We start from the raw sequence: 18,994 nt of genomic DNA, 5'->3' as shown, positions 1-18,994 counted from the left end.
TCTGAACTTGGACAGTAGCTGAGGGGAACCTCTGTCATATCCAGCCAATGCTGAACTGACAGCTCCAAGCATCCACCTTGGTTCAGCAAGTCTTTTTTAATGTCTTCCTACCCATCAGAAATAGATTTAAGCACCTATTAAGTCCGGTTTCACGCTTTCTTCAATTTGAAGCAACCTTACCGTTGTTAGCAGTGCAGACTGACAAACGTTTTTTTCTCTCAAGGTTTTTACACCAAAGCGAGACCTAAACAGGTGTTTGGATTTTGTAAGGAAACTTCACTGAAAATAACATTGAATATAAAATCATTTTTGAAGGGGTTTTTAATAACCTTTCAAGTTGCTTTATTTAAGAGTAAGGAATTGCATTCTAAGAAATGCTTATATTTTTTTATATGATCCATCCTACTCTCCCTCTTCCCCGCACTGTTTTAACATCTCTAAGATAATTGTCTGTAATGCTTTTCCTAGAAGCTCTGCTGTCACCGAGTTGGATAATGGAGGCACATGGATGAAAGCTGCTCTTCCATTGCCATAATACAGAGAAGTGTAGTAGGTGTAATCACAGATATACCTGCAGGATTAAGGACAAAACAAAACCAGAAACTGAATTAACGATCAGTAAACTTGGATTAAATGTAAATATTAAGTAGCCAAGCCAGATCTGTTTTATGAAATTATTAAAAATATATTTGCTTAGTGAATAAAGAAAAAGCTGAAATAAACCATGTTTGAGAAACAAATATTCCTTATCTGATGGTTTGGTTTCTCAGACACCCACCCAGAAGGAACTTTAAATAAAGCAATAAGATGATGTGCATTGTTTTCTAGACTTCCCTAAGCTGTGTGAGATGGGAAAGGTAACACAGCCCACTAGGGCTACAGCCACATAATATGGGTTTTTGTGCAAGTCATACAGTCTCACTGTCTGGAAGTTCTTTATCACCCAACCTTTTAACTTGCAGGTGCAAATCCTGAAATTAAGGACCAAGATGAGATTATTTTTATTTTTTAAAAGTGAGATAATTTTCTGTTTTGTTTTCCTTCTAAATAAGGACTACCAGACAATTGCTTCAGTACTACTGAAACACATCATGAGATCACAGACATCATTCTAAAGGTACCTGTAATTGCTCTGTTCTTCAGTGCGTGTATTTACATTTTGTATCCCTCCCAGTTGGGAAAAAGAGATTACAATCTGCTACTAGTCAGTATTGCTTTCAGACTCTTCATAGCTCAGGTGTACTGGGGTTGTTCATCACAGGGTGTGCTATGTTGAAACTTGTTTATTTTTCAATTTACAAATCTATGGAAAAAATATCTACTGGCTGTAGTTTTTCATGAAGGCTGCTTCACATAAAACTGAAATTTCTCCCAATGTCGTACGTGTACTCCTCTGAAGAGTTTGCTTCAAATCCACTTTGGTTGGAGGGAAAATCACTGCAAAGATTCTCAAAGGTTAAATGAGTCAATTGACTCCCTTGTGCTTTTAATGTGAGACCCCGAGATGTTTACCTGCCCGCATCTCTGGAAAAGATGATATCAATCCCTTCCACTGAAATGTTTTTCCAGAGAGTCTTCATATTAATTGTAGATTCAATCTTTTCCGGGCCATCTAGCATGCAACAGCCACCTTCTGGGCGAAAACCACATCCATCCATCTCTTGGTAGCCTTTGTTCTTCCCACACTGCTCGAGGATGATGAGCGCTTTGGCAGATGAAGCCAGCCCAACGTGAACAGTAAGCTGTTTTTTCCCACCAGTGTGAATAACAGGAAATTAAAAATGAGACTTGTTTTTTAAAAACATGTAATGCAATCGTGCCAAGCATTATGTGAAATACTAGCTCCAAGGCAGGGAGTCTTGCTGTAGCTCATGCCTGAAGAAAACTTTGATACGAGATTAGAAATGAGAACAATATAGTGATTTAGTTTGTTGTGTCTGGTCAGCTCAGGACTGTGATACCTGTTTTGCAATTTATGGTGGATTTGGTTTTTCCTTGTTCACATGCAGTTATGCTGTTTAAATGGCAGAGGGTTAAAACAGTACGCTAATTATTGTGTGCGCCAAATTTTGCTTTGAAACCTTTATCACAGTTTTAATAGTCATTTTCCAGAATAGCCCGTTGCACTATTGTGCAATACTCTTTTGGAGAACTTTTTAAAGCTCCACTCAGAATAATAATATTCATAATCGACGGGGAGAAATTGTGTAACCTTCTAATGACTCACCAGTGGCTGAAGAGTTGTCCATATCTTGAAGACTTGCTCCTTTGCCTTTTGGTAAACCGCCGGCAGCTGCATGATACGGAGATCAATGTTTTCACCAAGGCCTCTCTTGGACAGCTCCTATGTATATAAAAAACCCACCATGGACTTGGAAAGCATTGGATTTCTCAGACTGTGATAAAGAAATCAGGCTGATCCAACTGAGGAAACATCTGAAAGAGCAATGTAACGCTGTCTAAGCCCGTGGTTCCTAAACATTGATCTGCAATGAGATTCAGCTGTCTTGTGGTAGCTCTCCCTTTTTTATCTGAAAAAGACTCAAATGTATTAACCAACTTCCTAATGTCACATCCATGTGGAGCCACGGTTGTTTTTTCCGAAGGGATGCTCAGTCTCCAGTGGATGGGAGTTGTTACAGCTCAGGTACTGGTCCATGGGGAACCATCAAATACAGAGTCTCTCAGAAAAGGTCTACACTGGAAACCATCTTTTAATATGGGTAAGAGTTCCTCTGAACATTTAGTAGATAAACCTGCGCTTCTGAAGAGACACAAATGAGGGAGAATTCACATTAGCTGTCCACTCAAATGCCACACAATCTGCTGGTTTGAACTGGTTCAGGTAAGCTCTGCTGCAGGTGACGGTCAACATGAAGAAGGTCACATTTAGAATGGGTTTCATTTCTTTTTTGGTCTAGAATATGTTTTCCTAGGAAAGGAAATGTCACTTATTGAGATGCTATTTCTCTGTAATTTATGTAGAGCTGAAGTTCCACACGGGACCTTTTCCCAAAGGAAACCAAAATTATGCCCAGGCTTGAGGTGACAGCAACAAAGGCTCCCTTCAAAGCAGTGGCTTGGCCAGATGGTTGGAAGATGGTCTGGAGAATAAATGTCATGTGGAAATGACTTGAAATTGTTTTGTCAGTGTAATAAGGCTAATGAACAAGGTGTAAGCATCTCAGTAGAAGGCAAGCTGCTGGAATGGCAGCACGTGGAAGGAACACAGAAGGAACACATCCGATGGAGGAAACCTTGTCCCAGAAACTAAAGTAGTGGTTGAAAATCCTGTTGCATTTGAGCAGACCCCTGCCAGAGGAGGGTACAGGTGAAGTTTCTAAGAGGGACACAGGCAAAATAGCAGCAGCAAGGATATCTGATTAACCCAAGAAACCTGCAACTTCTTATGAAATGTCATTGTCCTCTCAAGCTTTCATTTCTCACTAAGGATACTCGTGTGGATGAGGCCCACAGTTCTAAGCTGTGCTAACTGGGAAGCTTGCCCTTCAACACTGGCTTCCTATATAAACTGTTCCAATTTTCTTGTCAGCGGAAACATTGATTAGCTGTGCTCAATAAACTATTTGACACAAGCAAGGAAACAATGCCTGCAGGGAAGTAAACACATTTAGAGAACACTGCCAGCCTTTTTTCCTCTGGGCGCTGACAGTCTTTGAGAGACCATTGCATCATCTTGCTTAAGAATGCTGTACTGTGTCTGAGCTTCCAAAAAAGAAAACCCCAGCTGGTTTGCAATTAGCATTTTCTTTTCTAAAGCATCTTTAATTTTAAGATTTAATGAGATTCTTCCTTTGTAACTGTAAGGCTTAGAGGACTCAAATACCCGTAACTTTGGTACAGAATGTGGACACCCAAAGTAAGTTGTCAGGCTGTTCTTCTCTTGTGCTCTCTGGATTGATGTTCTGTTGTCACCATTTGTGATGGAAGAAACACAGAAATTCTTTAGTGCAGGACAAAACCAGAAGCTGGCCAACAGCAAAGGGCTGAGAATTTGTGTCAAAGGAAGATAGTTCACTATGTCCTAAGCGATTTCAGCATGTTGTCAATAAAGTGTATTACTTTGTTGTCTAAGAATCCTAACTATGGGCTTATACCCCATTGTACCAGATGTTGTGCAAATGTGGAACAAAAAAAGTTGCTTCTCGTCGCAGCCAAGTCTCAGCTTTAACCAAAACCATTTTTGCATTTAAGGTGAGCAACTGAAGATGGTTAGAGGAGCATGACAGTGACTGGAAACCAGAGCTCACACTGGTGAGTTAATTCAGTAAGCAAGTTCATGTCTTTTGTAGTTGAAACAGCAAAGGAAACTTTAAAGGAGGACAAAAGCTTTGGAGAACTTTTTTGTGGGAAAAATGGTTGAAAAGAAAGCACGAAGATTCTCTCTTGGGAAAATGAAATCCAGCATTATCAGCTGACGACCTGGAGTGGCTGGTGAGTTGTGGTCACAGTCCCAGTCTGCTGGAGTTGTGGCCCATGTTGTTACACAGCCTCCCCCAAAGGGATTTGCATGGAACGGCTGAGCTCAGATGTGGTGGTTGAGTGTCACACTGGCTGTTAGAAGCATCTTGAACTTTTAGAAAACTCTAGAAAACGCCACTGACTTTGCCTGAGCTTTCATTGACTTGGGTTGCCAGGAAGGGAGGACGGGGGCAGGGGGCTACCTGTGTTAATTTTGTGAACCTAATTCAAAAAGCTTGTGTTGGTGCAGAAGGAAAACCAGAAGTTATCAGTTTACCCAGTCAGTATTCAAGTATGTTGCAAAGTTTTGTTGTTTGGTGGGTGTTTGTTTGCTTTTAATCTTGCAGAAACCTTTTTAAAGCTTTAGGGATGTAAGTAAGTTCCAGAACAGAGATGAAGGAACTGAATAGCAATGTCATTTTAGTTTCACAGATGATGAAACTAAAGCAGAGAGAGAGACAGAGATTAAATGACAAATTTCCAAAGACCGCGTGGTCAGTGGCAGGATGAAAAACTGCTCTCAGAGATCTGATCCTCATCTCCCGATAGCAAACATAGTTCCCAGAAGCAGTTGGAAATGTGACCTGTTCTTTGCGCTAACAGTTTAATTACTATGAATGTTGTCACTCAGCTGACATTTGTGCCCTATTAACTGGGGACTTTGACCCTGGTGGTGGCCCGCCCCGATAGGTTATTTAGCTCCCAAGTGCCAGATGGGACTTTCTGGAAGGAGACACATGAATAGGGTCTGATCAAGGGTTATTAGGTGGGATCATCAGTCTGTAATATGGAATAAATAATTCAGGGGATCTGGGATTCTGAGGGTCCCGTGTGGTGCTTAAGAACACATCATGGTAACTCAATGTCATCTGTCAGCAAATGCGGAGTAAGCATTGGTGGTGTTTTCCTTTAGAAAGAATGTTCTCCTCTTCCAGAGTTAAGAGTGCTGCTGGTGGAGCTTTCGTGCATATTTTAGGAGGGTATTTCAGGTGAACGGAGTTATGAGAACCATGAAAAACTTAGTGAGACAGGTTTCTAAAAGCAAAGCTGTCTTTCTACTGCTAGACGACCATGTTGGGCCACATGACAGTGCCTATAAAAGCTCTGAAGCTTTTGTCAGTGACCCTGAATTGACAGGTTCACCTGTACTTTCAGATCCATTTGATTATCCTTTACTATCCTTTTCCCTGAACGCTTGGGGAAGACTTGCTGAGAGATGAGAACTCCGTGGGTGCAAAGCTGCTGGATGCCTTGGGTGTGAGTCGTCTTGTGCCTTGGTGAGAACTTGAGTTCATGCAAAAACAACAGGGCACTCCTCACCTTCTTGGAAAATTATGTTTTCATATTATAAAATAGATAACGCGAGACAGGGCACAGCTACATAACCCAAGAATTCAGAACAAACACTCTTTCTAAACCAACAAAAATAGAGATTTAGAGAGTTTTATTAACATTTATCATCTGATTCCTGAGGATTTCAGAAAATGGAATCGGCTTATTCACCAAAAAGGTAGTAGTAAATAATTAATTTTTAAGAGAAACAATATCACACAACCATTTTCCTGAGTGCCCAATGAGGGCATAAAAGGGATGCAACTACTGGAGTAGGCTGTGTGTTCACTGGATCAGGCTCTGATCCTTCCTACAGCAAGGAAAGAGGTTCAGGGAAATGGCTGATCCCATCTACAAGGCCAAGTACAACAGCATTGTACAGCAAAGCTGGTCACAAGGACCTTAAGGAAGCGGTTGTGTGTAAGAGCAAGTATTGCTCACAAAAGTGAAGCCGTTGCTCCTTGGCAAAGACTCCATTTCAAAAGGGAGGAGGACGAGGCTTTGCTTTGAGAATTAAGACCCTGGGACTCCTGTTAACATGTATTTTTACAGGATTTCTGATGCTTTTGGTGTGAAGACCCTTTGGGGATATGAACTCTGAAGATGACGTGTATCAGCGTTACATCATCCCTGACACTGCCATGGTATCCAGGCTTTTGATAAGAACCCAGTTAATTTTGAGGTAGTAATTAGGACAGTTGTGGGTAACACTACGAAGCATTAAGCCTGAGCAATCCTGTTTAGTAGCTGTGTTCTGGCTGCTCAGTACTTTCTGGCAGATGAGTTTGAGTGTTTGCTTGCTTGGTTCTCAGATAACCGGTGGCATATTCATTAGTTGCAGAGAAAACATTCTGGGTAAAAAATACCCTTTTTAAAAATCAAGGTTAATATTTCAAAAAGTGCTTAAATAGCACCAAAAAAAAAAAAAATCTCGCTAATAAAATAATGTTTCACTTCTTAATTATCCTCTTTCTTCCATGTTGGGAGTCTGCTCCATGAGGCACAATTCTGTTTAATGAGTCATGAGAAATAATGTTCTTGAAGGGAATCGAAAGCCTGAAAATGCTTGTATTGGCATCTCCATAAAATAAAACACCTCCCTCCCCCGCCTTTTTTTTTAATGCTTACCTTCACTGCTTCCCAGCTAGAGTTAACCAAATATTGTCTAAAAGGACCAAAACCTGAAAAGAAAGAAAGGTGCTTTTAACCTGTGCTTGCTCTGCAGTTGGAGATTAGGTGCCAACATTCACACACACACACACACACACACACACACACACACACACATACACTTGTTCTTTTTCTTCATGTTTTTGGTTATGGAGGCTGAGGTTTTTTAGATAGGACCCTCGCCTATATAACACTTAAGGGAACAGTATTTTCATTTTTTATATGCACTGATATAAGAACTAGTCCTGCAGTCTTCATTCAAGTCAAGGTTTACCTGTGAGACAGCTTTAACTGCAGCTGGAAAATGTACTGGAGCCAGTTGGACACATCATGTAAATGACAATTTGGGGCAAGGATCATCATCCATAGAAATACCACTACTAGAGATCTGGTGTTAACTACTCCCAGGTCACAGTCAATGTTCCATTCTTATTGTTAAAGCTCATGAATATGAAAATATGCATATTTAATGAAAAAGTTTGAAAGAGCATAATTTTTTTTTAATCCCAAGTAATGAAAACGTCAGTTTTCTGTCAGGGATAATGTGACTCTTTTTTTTTTGTGGTGCTGGGCAAAAATCTCTTCATTTTTCCCAGCAGGAAAAGAGAGGAGGAACAGGAAAAGGTCCCTTTGAATCCAAAGTACTACATTTAATCTTTTGCATCCTCTTTCTTGAAAGACTTTAAAATAAAAAGGACAAAACCTAATTTTGAGATAGATGGGCATTTTGCCATGAAAAAGTTTGATGGAAAACTCCCACTATCTTTAATAATCTCAATTACTTTTCTCAATCCAGAGTGTTGCAAAATCTTAGATACTGGGTGCCAGGAAAACAAGTCTGTGAAATGGTTTTAGTGCTATAACTCTTATATAATTAAAAATCCTTAAATAGACAAATAAATACTTGACAGCATAGGATTGCTATTTTGCGGTGAAAGGTACTTGTATCTGGGGACAATTAAGCCTAAATCCTGGCTTATGATAGCTTAATTAATGCTAAACTTTAAGCATTTCTTAATTTTTTAATACATATTTCATAACTGCTCAATCTTTTTAATATTATGAAAAGCCTGATGGTGTTAATATTTTTGACAGGATTTTTTCCCAGGTTTAGGTTTGCACTTTGGAGGAGGAATAAGGGGAAATAGCCATTTCATATTAACGGGAAACATAAAACCTCACTAGTCCCACTCCACTTTCAGAGCAAAATTAGGGTGACACCAGCTCCACTTTGAAGCTGTAGTTGTTGTGAATGTTTGTGTACCTGTGTGAGCAGAACTGTTGAATCATAGTAAAGTTATTAAACAGCTCACAGTGAAATACATACATCTCAGCAGTGGCTGTGAGAAACTACTGCTTAGGATAAAATGGTTCTAAGAGAAGAAATGACCAAATGTAGGAGATTTACAGTACTGAAACCCCTGCAACAACTTGGAGAGCTAACTGGCTGACTATTATTATGCACTATATAATAAACTGGGCTCACTGCCAGCAGGTTTATATAATGACCCGGTGAGAATGCGACAGAGGTGTGCTGTGATAAGCTCTGTCATTGCTTAAATATGCACCTGTGTCTTTAACAGGACATCCTAGTCTAAAACTATTTGAACAAGTAGATTTCTGCACCTAAACAGCTATCTAAGGGGAGGAAAATCTAATAAGATTTTAAGAAGTGTGCCCATCTCAGGTATGGGCCATAAATATCATGGGAGAGAACCAGACTGTCAGCCTTTTAAGACAGTAGCAAATACCTCTTGCTCTCTCCTGCACTCCCATTCAGCTCAACTGCAGTTATGTCTAGAGCAAGCCAAACTAGTTCTGCCCATCTTGCAGCTATTAAAAAAAGTGTTTAATTGAAAACAGTGAGATGCAAATCTCTTTGATGAAGCTTCAGCCTCATTCCTATGTCCTCAAATGACCTGCAGTGGAAAATTATCCAGCAACTCACATGTCAAGATATGTGTAATGATTGCCTTTTGATGAGTCGGTGGCAACAAGAGGAATAGTGAGTGGCAGCGTTCCTTAACAGCTTTAACCTTTTAAAGCTCAGAAATCTCTAGATGGTGGTTCTGTCACTGTGATTCAGCAGCAGTTGTAGCCAGCAAGAGAAACTTCAAAATTGGTCCCTTGTGCTGCATGTTCAGGCATGTTCCTTCGGTATATTTAAATTTAATGGTCTAGTTTAGCAGTGATGAGGCAGCATCTCCTGTTTAAATCTCCCTTACCTTGCCATGAAACTGAGACCCTGAAACTTGCCATGTGTTGCTCTAATTCTGGACACTGACTATGTGACATTGTGATGCAACCTGGTTTTCTTGCTTCAGAGCTCCTTTTGGGTAAGCTTTATCTAATATTAGCCTGCACTGCCTTGAGCGATGTGGTTTGGATCAGAGAGAATGTCAACAAAGATTAAAACATGGAGAGAATGAACAATGAACCAAACTGGATGGCAGTACAGAGGGCAGACTGCAGTCTGCTTCCTTTGACATGCATCTGAATTTCCTAGGAAGGCACAGCAGCAAGGTATTTTCCATTTGGAACTGTTAGTATGACCATTTGTTACTGTTTTTCTCTCCAGGGAACTGTTTACGACAAAGATCCAGCATGTGTGCATACCATCTCTAGTTGAAGGAAGAATGAAATAAAAATCTTACCAGTTACAACCACAGTGTTGAAATCTGAATCCATGAAATCTATGCTCCTGAAGGTAAAATCTTCTTGTCCTTCAGTTCCAAACAGTATTATAATTCATGTATCTGTGGCAAAATTCTTCACCTTTTTTTCTTCAAATTGTGTCTGCATTCACCTGACAGGGATGATTTGTGATTCATGTAACTTTCAAAGCAAGAACTGTTACCTCTCTGTATTAAAGACAGAAGTCTGACTGGCCAACTGGGACTGCCCCAAGCTTCTCCTCCTTCCTTCAGGCACGCAGTGGTATTTAGGAAAGGCTTCAGGAGGCTTCTTTCAAAATATCCAGCAATATTTTTCATCAGAAACCTGTTTATGTACAAGCAAACAGAAAATTAATGGAATAAATCGTACATCTCTCTGGATATTCTATTTTTAGCACTGTTGTAATTCACTTCAATCATGAGGAATGGCAACTACAAAAACGTATCTGTCCATTTCCACTGCTCTTAGACTTTTTCTTACTGACTTAAAAAACTCAGGAGTAACTCTGCTGTTCCCCTTTATCGCAGCTACCTAGTTTATTAATCTTGATCTTTATCTTACACTTTATCATATCCTTATAAAAAAGTCTAAGCACCTTACACTTCTAAAACAAAACACCAGTAGGAAAATGTGTGCATTTGCTAAACCAAAACATTTACTCAGCAATATCCTTGAATAGGCAAGATGTTAAGTTAAAAAAAAATCTCACTCCAACTAGCAAGGTCAAAGGGACTCTAGAAGCTGGGTTATAACTTGTCGAAAGTGGAGAGTTTAATAGCTGGTGTGTCTTCATTAAACTGACGCATGAGAACCAATGGGGGGCCTGAAATCAAAACATATGCACATTGTCACCGCCCAAACCAAAAGCATATGAAAGTTCTCCTGGGAATTATAACGATGTGGGCAGAGGGTTTTGTTGGGTCTTGTTTTGAGTAGGAAGTGTATGTGTGTGCATGCGTGAGAGGGAGAAATATGCTAAGAATAGAAAGCCACTATATAATCTCAAGAGAGCTGGTAATTGTGAGACTTTTAGAAAAAAAAATCTCTGAGGAAATCTCTTGGATTGGATGGTGGCTGAATGAGGTTTGGAGCTATGAGCTGTGTCTTTAAATTCTCCTGTGCTCAGACAGAAAGAAATTTGTTCTTTTAAATTATTTTAAAAGACATTTTATTAAAAAATTATATATATTTTAAATAAAAAGACCCTGATTCTACCATCCATTTCCCCCCCTCCCCGACTAATATAACTTGAAAAACCAACTTTTGCTAGCCATTGAGACTGAAGAAGCAGCTAATGCAGTAAACACAGAACTCTCTGCAGCTTAAACTAAGGCAAAATCTGCCACTGACACCCGTGAATTACATCTGAAATTCTAGTCTTCCATTCTTTGCCAATTAAGATTTTTATCAATTAATTTTTCTTTGTGACCAGTTAGTAAAACCATTCCTATGATACTGAACAGGATGATGACATACCAGTTTTCTCATAGTTATTTCTAATTTGTGCTTTAAAAAAACAATATATATATATATATTTTTATATATCTATATCTATATATATCTTGTATGGGGTGGTCTAATGAACAAACCATATGCAATGAATAAAGCAAGATTTAAGGCCTATAGTTGCTTAATTAATTTCCTGCATGAGAAATTATGTGTTTTCTTTGAGACATTATAGCTGCTTTATGGAAAAATATGAAGGGTATTGCTTGAGTGCCGTAAAATACTAGGTATTCATTAGCTACTCTTGCATAGCATAGACATAAGTCTATTAGACACATGCACTGTGAAACAACTGATACTATCTGTTTGGGCTGTAATACTCAGTTTTCAAAGCTTTCACAACTGGCAAAAGAGAGTAGAAAAAAATACGGAGCAAAGAAGATGATTCCACTAATTCTTTATGAAGAAGCTGATAGAAATTTGGGGGGAAAACCTCCCCAAGATACTTTTTAATGACCCATCAGTTAAGTTAGTCCCCTTCTATAAGCAGAGGTTTGCTAATTTGCTAGTAAAGATACTGAGACCCTTCCAGTGTTATATGTTCGTGCATATGTGGGAGGAATGCTGCTGTTTTGAACAAGCTAGGAATCTGAAAAGTGCACTGAAATCCATTTGTGCACTGATTTAATAAATTTCTTCTGTTCCCAAGCTTTAGTGCATTGCAATGTACTTGGAGAAATAACGCATGCACTGCAGCTGCATTATGTTTGCGTAATAAGCAGAAAATAAGGATATGGTAGCTTCAAATAAAGAATAATAATATCTTCTGGTTAGGCCTAAGAATTTTATTCAGAAATGAAACCTTTTCTTTCCTCTCAAACTTCTTTAGCTGAAGTCAAAGCTGCTCTTGAACTTTTTGTGAAAGTATGTTCGTAACTTTAGTATCAGCACTCATGGGTATATGGGCCCATAGCAATTCATACCCAAGTCACTGGATATTTTAGGTCTGTGCAAATTAATCTCCCCATCCATAGTTAAGAAACGAAGCCCTGGATATCTGAAGGCAAGTCACAGACACAGCTGACTCAGCTAAACAGTGATTGTTGTTCTTGCTGTACACAAATGTGACTGGCACGACACTCATCTTAAGGTAAAGAAGAAATGCAAGCTGAACTATGAATGCCTTGGTTATCACCTTGAATATTTTTATGTAATACTGTCTGATACATCTAAAAAGTATTTAAGCTGCTGAGTAAGAGAAATATGTATTTTCTGCAAATGCATTCTGACCACATTGCAGAACTGCTCAAATAGCTTTTTAGTACTGATGGTAACAAGAACTGAATATGGCCATTCATTTAGCAACAGCTCTTTAATTTTTATCTCTTTTATTATTACTTACATACAGATTTTTTATTTCTTGTTATTGGCAGGCTCTGACCAATGTTTGAAACTGTTAAGTGAAAGTGTTTAATATATTCTAATTTTTATCTCAGCTGTTCAACATTTAATGAGAGGAGGGAGAAGTCAAGCTGTTATGCTATTTAACATTAAACTATAATGGGACTTTAAATGGAAATTTCAGGATCTAACACTATATATTTCTTTTCCATTCTAATAAAAATAAATGATCCTCAGGAAAGACCAAAGCTGGTCTTTGGGCAGATGGAATCCAATGTCACAAAAAGAGAGGAGACAAACATTTCAGTGTAAAGCTCACTGTTCCCTGTGGACGGATGCCTCTTCAGTAATGAAAATGGCAAACGGAAGAATGTAATGGCAATTTCACTTACCTTTTTTTGGATTAAAATGTTATATATTTTATGTTGTTGCCTTACTTATATTAGCTCATCTGCAACTGATACAATTCATGCACATCCATTGCTGAGCAGTAACAGAAAAAATTGAAAATGTATGTAATTTAAATGTAGCCAAGATGTTGGGTGGCTATTATAATTTCAGTTCTGACCTTCTTGCAGTATTAGCAAAAATTAACCGCTGTGTATGGACAGACTTATTTTTAATTGTTTATAATAGCTTAATGCAGGGAGAAAATACTTTAGCAGGAGAGCAGGGAACTCACAATCAATGGGTTGCTTTTGCTCAGGCATCACTTACCATGCACAAAGAGACTCTGTAGCAGGATCCTTACAATTTAATTAATTCTTTATCAGCTAATATGCAAAACAGGCAGCTAGGACTTAAAGATTACTAGGCTAAACAGTAATATGCTTACCCGATAAGAAAACTGATGTGTCTTAGCTGGCCAGGAAGTTTCCAGTGTGCTGGGGAAAGTTGGTCTCTGCCATTTGTTGGTATGGGCTGATGCTCAGCACTACTGAGTTATCTTCACATTTTCTGCTTTTTCTTTCCTTTTGCATCTTTCCTCTTGAATCTTTCACCAGCTAACTACTGTCATCCCAACAGCAGTGCTTCTTTGAGTTTACTCTTTTGTCTTTCATGGCTTTAGCTCATGTACTTTCTCATAGCTTAACATTTTTCTCAGTAAAACTCATGGCAACGCTGCATCAAATTAGGCCTTGGACCACGACACAAGCAAAGCTCTGGGATGAATGTGACACAAGGAGTGGTGGAAGGTACAAAAGAGCTTCAAGTGCTCCTGAGAGTGTCTGAAATCCACTGGTGCTCTGTAAAGCATGGTTGTGTCACAGCTGCTTTTATGGGCTGAAGTCGCTTTCTCCCGTTGCGGAAAGAAAATACAAATCTACTTTAGTATGCGTTTTAAACCATTTGAAAGGAGGAGCAACCGCAGGGAGTTTCTGGTCACTGTGCTGAGAGGCAATAAAGTATTAATAACAATGATGTGAAGTGCTCAGGATGCTGTTTTGAAACCTTGCCCTCAGGTCACGGCTGTGTCCCTGGATGGTCCAACTACAAAGGTAAGTTTGTTTATTTGCAAATGTACTGCTGTTTCCATGTAGTTTCCACATCCTTGATATCTGGTCTGCTATTTAAGAAATAATTAAGTGATCCAATGATCAGGGTAGGAAAGTTCCCAGGAGTCAATACCTGGATTCTACTTTCTAATTTTGACAACTGTGTGTTCGTTTCAATCTCTGTACCTCAATTTCACCGTTTGTGGTAACGAACAGCAGGCTGCTCGCCCAGCTTTTCCAAGCGCCCTTCGCGTTGGCAAGCATCGCTGCAGTACATGCCTGAAGAATGCTATAAAAATGTCATTTTTGTGCTTACTTTCCCTCGTAAACCTTCTGCCTTAGCCACTTGAGTTTAAAGAAGCTGGCGTTAGCTCTATGGCTTGTCATTCTGAACCTTATAAATGAAGAATTTGGAACTTGTGTTTGGAGTTTTACAAGTGAAGACGCAATCCTGGGCTGGCACTTGTAATGGCGGAGGACGAGGCGCTGCCCCCTCAGCCGGCGGCCGCCCCGCCAGCCTCCCCCGCCTCTACACAAACTTCGCCAGACTGTTTACCATCACCTCCCCCGTCCTTTTGTTTCCCCAGCCGCCATCCCCGCCTTCCGACGGTCGTTTTTCCTGTCAGCCGAGCCCCAGCTCCCACCCCCGCGGGACGGGGCCGCCCCACAACGCGGGGCGTTCGGACCCCGCCTCGGAGGAAGTGATGGAGGCCGAGGGAGGAGGAAGAGCGGCCGCTGGTAAGAAGAGAGGGGGAGCGGTCGGGAGCTCCCCCGCGGCCTGGTCTCCTTACGCCGGCCCCTGCCCCGTCTCTCCCTCCCGCTCTCGCCCGCCCGCCGGGCCGGCTGCCCGCCCGCGGAGCCCGGACGCGGTGCCCAGCTGACGCACCGCCCGCCCGGGCGGGCCGGGGAGCCGCCGGCGCCAGCCGCCCCTCCTGCGAGGAGCCCGCGGCGGGTGCTCCCCCCGGGCACCGCCGCTCTGAAATGGCGGGTGCTCCCCGGGGCCGAGCTTTCCAGAAGCGGCCGAAACGCCGCAAAACACAAGGGCTTTTCCAGGAAAACTTCGCTTAGTCGCCCGCGGTCATGGCCGTTGCCGTGCTCCCGGCACCCTGCCCTCAGGAATCGCCTGGGGGGACACGGTCCCCCCACAAACCCCCGCACAAAGCAGGGGCAGCCAGAGCGGGCTGTTGACAGGGCTCTTCGTGTTATTCCCGAGCACACAGGTAACTTTTTCCAGGTGTTTACGCTGGTACAAACCTGAAGCAGAGAGGAACTGGCCCAATGCTTTCTCTCAGGTTTTGGTTTGGCAGGTGTTGCTGGTAAAGGCTCGTGGCCAAACGCCTGTTTCCAGTGTGTGTTTAGAGCTCTCACAGCACAGGTGTGTGACTCTGGGACTTCTAATGGCTTCAGAACTACTAAAGAGCAGAAGGAATGCTGTGTAAAAATACTGCAATCTTTAAGGCTGAATCTCAGGGAGAATCAGCAAACCAAGCAAAAACATGGTTTAACAAAAGAATTGTGGTTTAACAGGGACAAATGCAACAGCAAACACACTGCTTCTTGACCACAGAATAATGTTAATTGGATTATTTTGGTGTGGAGATGAGATATAAAAGGCTTTCTATACTGCAGAATATTTACCCTTTCTTTAAAAGGTATTCTGTAAATTATTTTGTGTTTGAGATGACCATAGAACAAGAAATATATGGTCTCTAATGATGAATTTTTGTGGAACAAAAGTCACTCACCTTTCATTTCCTTTCAGCAGAAGTTAATTCACTGGTGTTTCTGGCAGTAGACAAAGAGCTGCCTTGCTCAGCAGAGGCCAACAGAGGGATTTCGGCCATTTAATATGATACGGAGTCGCTCCACTTTCACACGAACAGACGTTATTTCCCAAATGGCAATGCCCCTAGTGCTTGGTAAGGGCGCTGATTTTAGGACAGGTGGATCTTCTGCACATGCTTCTCCATGGATTTCCAAGGGCGTCTGGCGTGTGTAGCGTTCCTGGTTCGTATTTGACTAGGAGCACTTCCAAGAATCTCTGTTCACGCACTTGTTTGGAGCAGGGCCCGTTGCCTCACCTCAGTTAGCTTTTGCACTGCTTTCCCTCCTGCTCTGTTTTTATGGTCTTCTTTCTTAATTTGTCACGCTAGCAGGTAAATGGAGAGAAAGTGAATTTATGTTCTGAAACGCATTTCAGGTTGCTGCCATTTATCTAAAGCACCTACTTTATCCCCTTCAGTAAAATAATGATGTTGTTCATTAGTTCCTCTAGCTGCTCATCGCTAAATGCACCGTAGTCACATCGCTCTATTTTCTCCCTCCTATGAGCCACTTATGAAAGTCAAACATTTGTAATAATGCTATTGGTTTTTTGGGAAAGCTTTCAGTTCTGCTGATGTTTTTAAATAAAATATCTCTAGATGAGTGGGACTTTGGTTTTCATGTCCAAGCAAACATTGTACTGTTGGGCATTTCAGATGATGTCTACATTCTCCCCCTGACTTGTTCATTACTCTCAAACTGAGTGTTTAAAATAGTTCTTCTTTCATCCCCTTCCTCTTCTGGAACAGCTACTATTCTTATTAGATATTGTCTGAGTTTTGGCTTCATTATTTAGTTGCATATACTTATGTTGAAAATATTTAAGGAGCAATTGGCAAGAGGCTGGGTATACACCATACTTCAAGAGCGTATTGGAGTCAGCCATTAGCTCTTCTTCTGCAAATGGTGCTTTTCAGTTTATGTGGTGCTGTAATTGAGATGCTGCAACTTGAGCTCTGTTCCTGTAACTGTTTTTCACAGGACAAGGTTGTTTACGCTTTCAGGTTTCTAAGCCCTTTTATAGTTCCTAGGCAAACCTTACTGTTGAGAAGCAGGCCAGCTGTTGACCTAGAACTTGTGGTTCCTGTCTTAAATTGAGACTTGTTGCAAGTTCTTTTTCATTTTAGAACACTGGAAGTCAGATTTGTAGGTGTTAACTGCCTAACAGCAAAACTAGGAAGGACGTTCAATGAGTAACTACGTATGTATGACTCTGGAGCCTGAGAAGTAGTTATCAATGAGAAACTTGTAGGTCTAGTTCAACAATTGCACAAATGAAGCCTTAAATTTCCATCTGTCTCTCCCTGCCCGCCATGAAATCCATGTTAATCAGTTCACAGGCAGGAGGTCAGCAGCCTGGAAGGTGGAACCACAAAATTCAGGTAGTGTAGAGGGTATCATGAACATGGCCCTCACTTTTAGAAAAGGTACTCAGAGCTCTGAGCCTGATCAACAACACACTCCTTCAGTAGAACTAAAATCTCATATGGAACAGGTGGAATTTTACTGAGGCTGAGGAGGGTGTGTATCTAAGAGTGGATCCTATCCTCACTTTCTATGCCACAGGTAAGGCAGGTTACTGAAACATTGCTTTCTTTAACATGAATGTGTAGTTATGGTCTAGAAGGAGAGAAAACAGGAAGCAAAATCCTAACTACTTCCCTCAAAGACAAAATATCATCCAAAACCCAGCAAACAAACCTGAGTCCCTTTCCATAATAGCATTGCAGTGAATACACTCCTTCCCCTGGGGGAAGGTATGAGAAAACAAACAACACAAGAGAAAGTCTAGCTGGTTTAAATTTGCGAGTGGGAGGTGTGCAGGCATTATGGATGTGAGTATGTTATAAGAACCTACATAGAACAAGCTGGTATGTATTTTCCATATTGTATAATGGTTGCGTACTGAGAGGCTCCCAAACACTTCTTATGGCAATTCACAGTTCTGGTGTGTTGTCTTTGCAAAATGATTGGCAGACCCTCAGGTCGCACATATCTGAAGTGCTGTGTCCTGCTCAGTTACTGAGAGGGCTGGGGATGCTTAGAAATGTTGTGTTTGTAACCTTTGAAACTGCTGTCTGGTGGCTGGTCTTTATAGTATTACTGACAACAGATGGCAAATGGCTCTGCTGATGTAATTCTTGCTAGTGTTTCATTCCTGTGAAGTTGCAGAGTTTCAAAACCTCAGAAAGTGCCTCCATATTTTTTTGCGTAATGATTTCAAGCCAAACTAAATAAAAACATTTTATATTATTCAAATTCCCATGGTGTCATGTGACATTTTTGTAATGATTGCCTTGCAGTAGTTTCAGATAAGTGCACGTTTGGTAGCAATTTAAGGCCTCTGTCCTTTAAGTAATGCTTATTAGTACGTAACAGATGCCATTTAGAAACATTATGCCTTTTAATAGGCTCTGCTTTTAGACTACATGTTCTCATTCCAGGCAGACTGTGGATCAGGCAGACTTGGAGGTATGCTGTCATTTATGCAAAGCCTAAGTCAATTTTCTGCTCTGAAGTCAAGCCATGTGTTTTTCCTTGTTTCTTCCATTCTGGTCATAGCTGCCTTGCTGTGTTTTTCCCCCCAGTCATATCTTTGGCTGATTGTCAAGCTATTACAATCAAAACCTTTTGCATTTTTAACCACCAGCAGTGGTTTCTTTTGTCCTTACAGAAGAGCCTGTGTAAACTGAATTTAAACAATCTCATCCTTACTGTCAAGGGCACAGCAAGCACAGTCAGCCCTCTGTTGCCAGCCTGTCTTCCTTCTCTGCTTCTTTCTCCTCCCAAAAGGAGAAAAAGGGAAAAGTAGAGCCATGCTGATTTTGGAGCACCTTCAAAGGCATGTAGAATAGCTGACACAATGGCACAGAGAAACAAGAGAGATGTTTACATATTTCTTCCACTACTTGCAGCTGTTTATGAAAGCAAGTTCTGAGACAGGCTAAGAGGCTTGTCATAGCTAGTGCAGGTGATGTATTAATTTGCAGCCACATAATGAATTTAGCATAGTGGAAATTGCTGGGGGAGGGGATTTTTTGGGTTTCTTTCCTTCTTTTTCTCAAATTAATTGCTTTATTTTGAGATTAGTCTGGGTGTACAAATTGCTCCTTGCAAGTAATTTGGGGAAAGGCTGCTGGGCTTTCTTAGGCAGACTTGTGCACTCT

General features: G+C 40.8%; 1 protein-coding gene and 1 pseudogene across 2 annotated transcripts in view; one reads left to right on the top strand and one right to left on the bottom strand.

The window, feature by feature from the left end:
* Positions 1 to 402: 402 nt before the first annotated feature.
* On the bottom strand, positions 403 to 9,720 carry PGPEP1L (pyroglutamyl-peptidase I like; the record flags this gene model as incomplete). Its single annotated transcript, XM_080350887.1, has 5 exons — positions 9,639 to 9,720; positions 6,943 to 6,995; positions 2,228 to 2,344; positions 1,513 to 1,742; positions 403 to 571 (listed from the first exon to the last, which is right to left on the bottom strand). The coding sequence occupies exons 1-5, from the start codon at positions 9,670 to 9,672 to the stop codon at positions 403 to 405; spliced, it is 603 nt and encodes a 200-aa protein (XP_080207013.1). The 5' UTR covers positions 9,673 to 9,720.
* Positions 9,721 to 14,707: 4,987 nt separating this feature from the next.
* Positions 14,708 to 18,994, top strand: part of LOC308044673 (protein FAM169B-like) — a 36,677-nt pseudogene continuing 32,390 nt past the window's right edge. Inside the window, exon 1 of the transcript in view lies at positions 14,708 to 14,741. The product of the transcript in view is annotated as a protein FAM169B-like (transcript). The remainder of the gene's footprint in view (positions 14,742 to 18,994) is intronic.

The sequence above is a fragment of the Nesoenas mayeri genome (genome assembly GCF_963082525.1).
Source record: "Nesoenas mayeri genome assembly, chromosome: 11".
Taxonomy (NCBI): domain Eukaryota; kingdom Metazoa; phylum Chordata; class Aves; order Columbiformes; family Columbidae; genus Nesoenas; species Nesoenas mayeri.
This window is presented reverse-complemented; position numbering and strand designations above follow the sequence as displayed.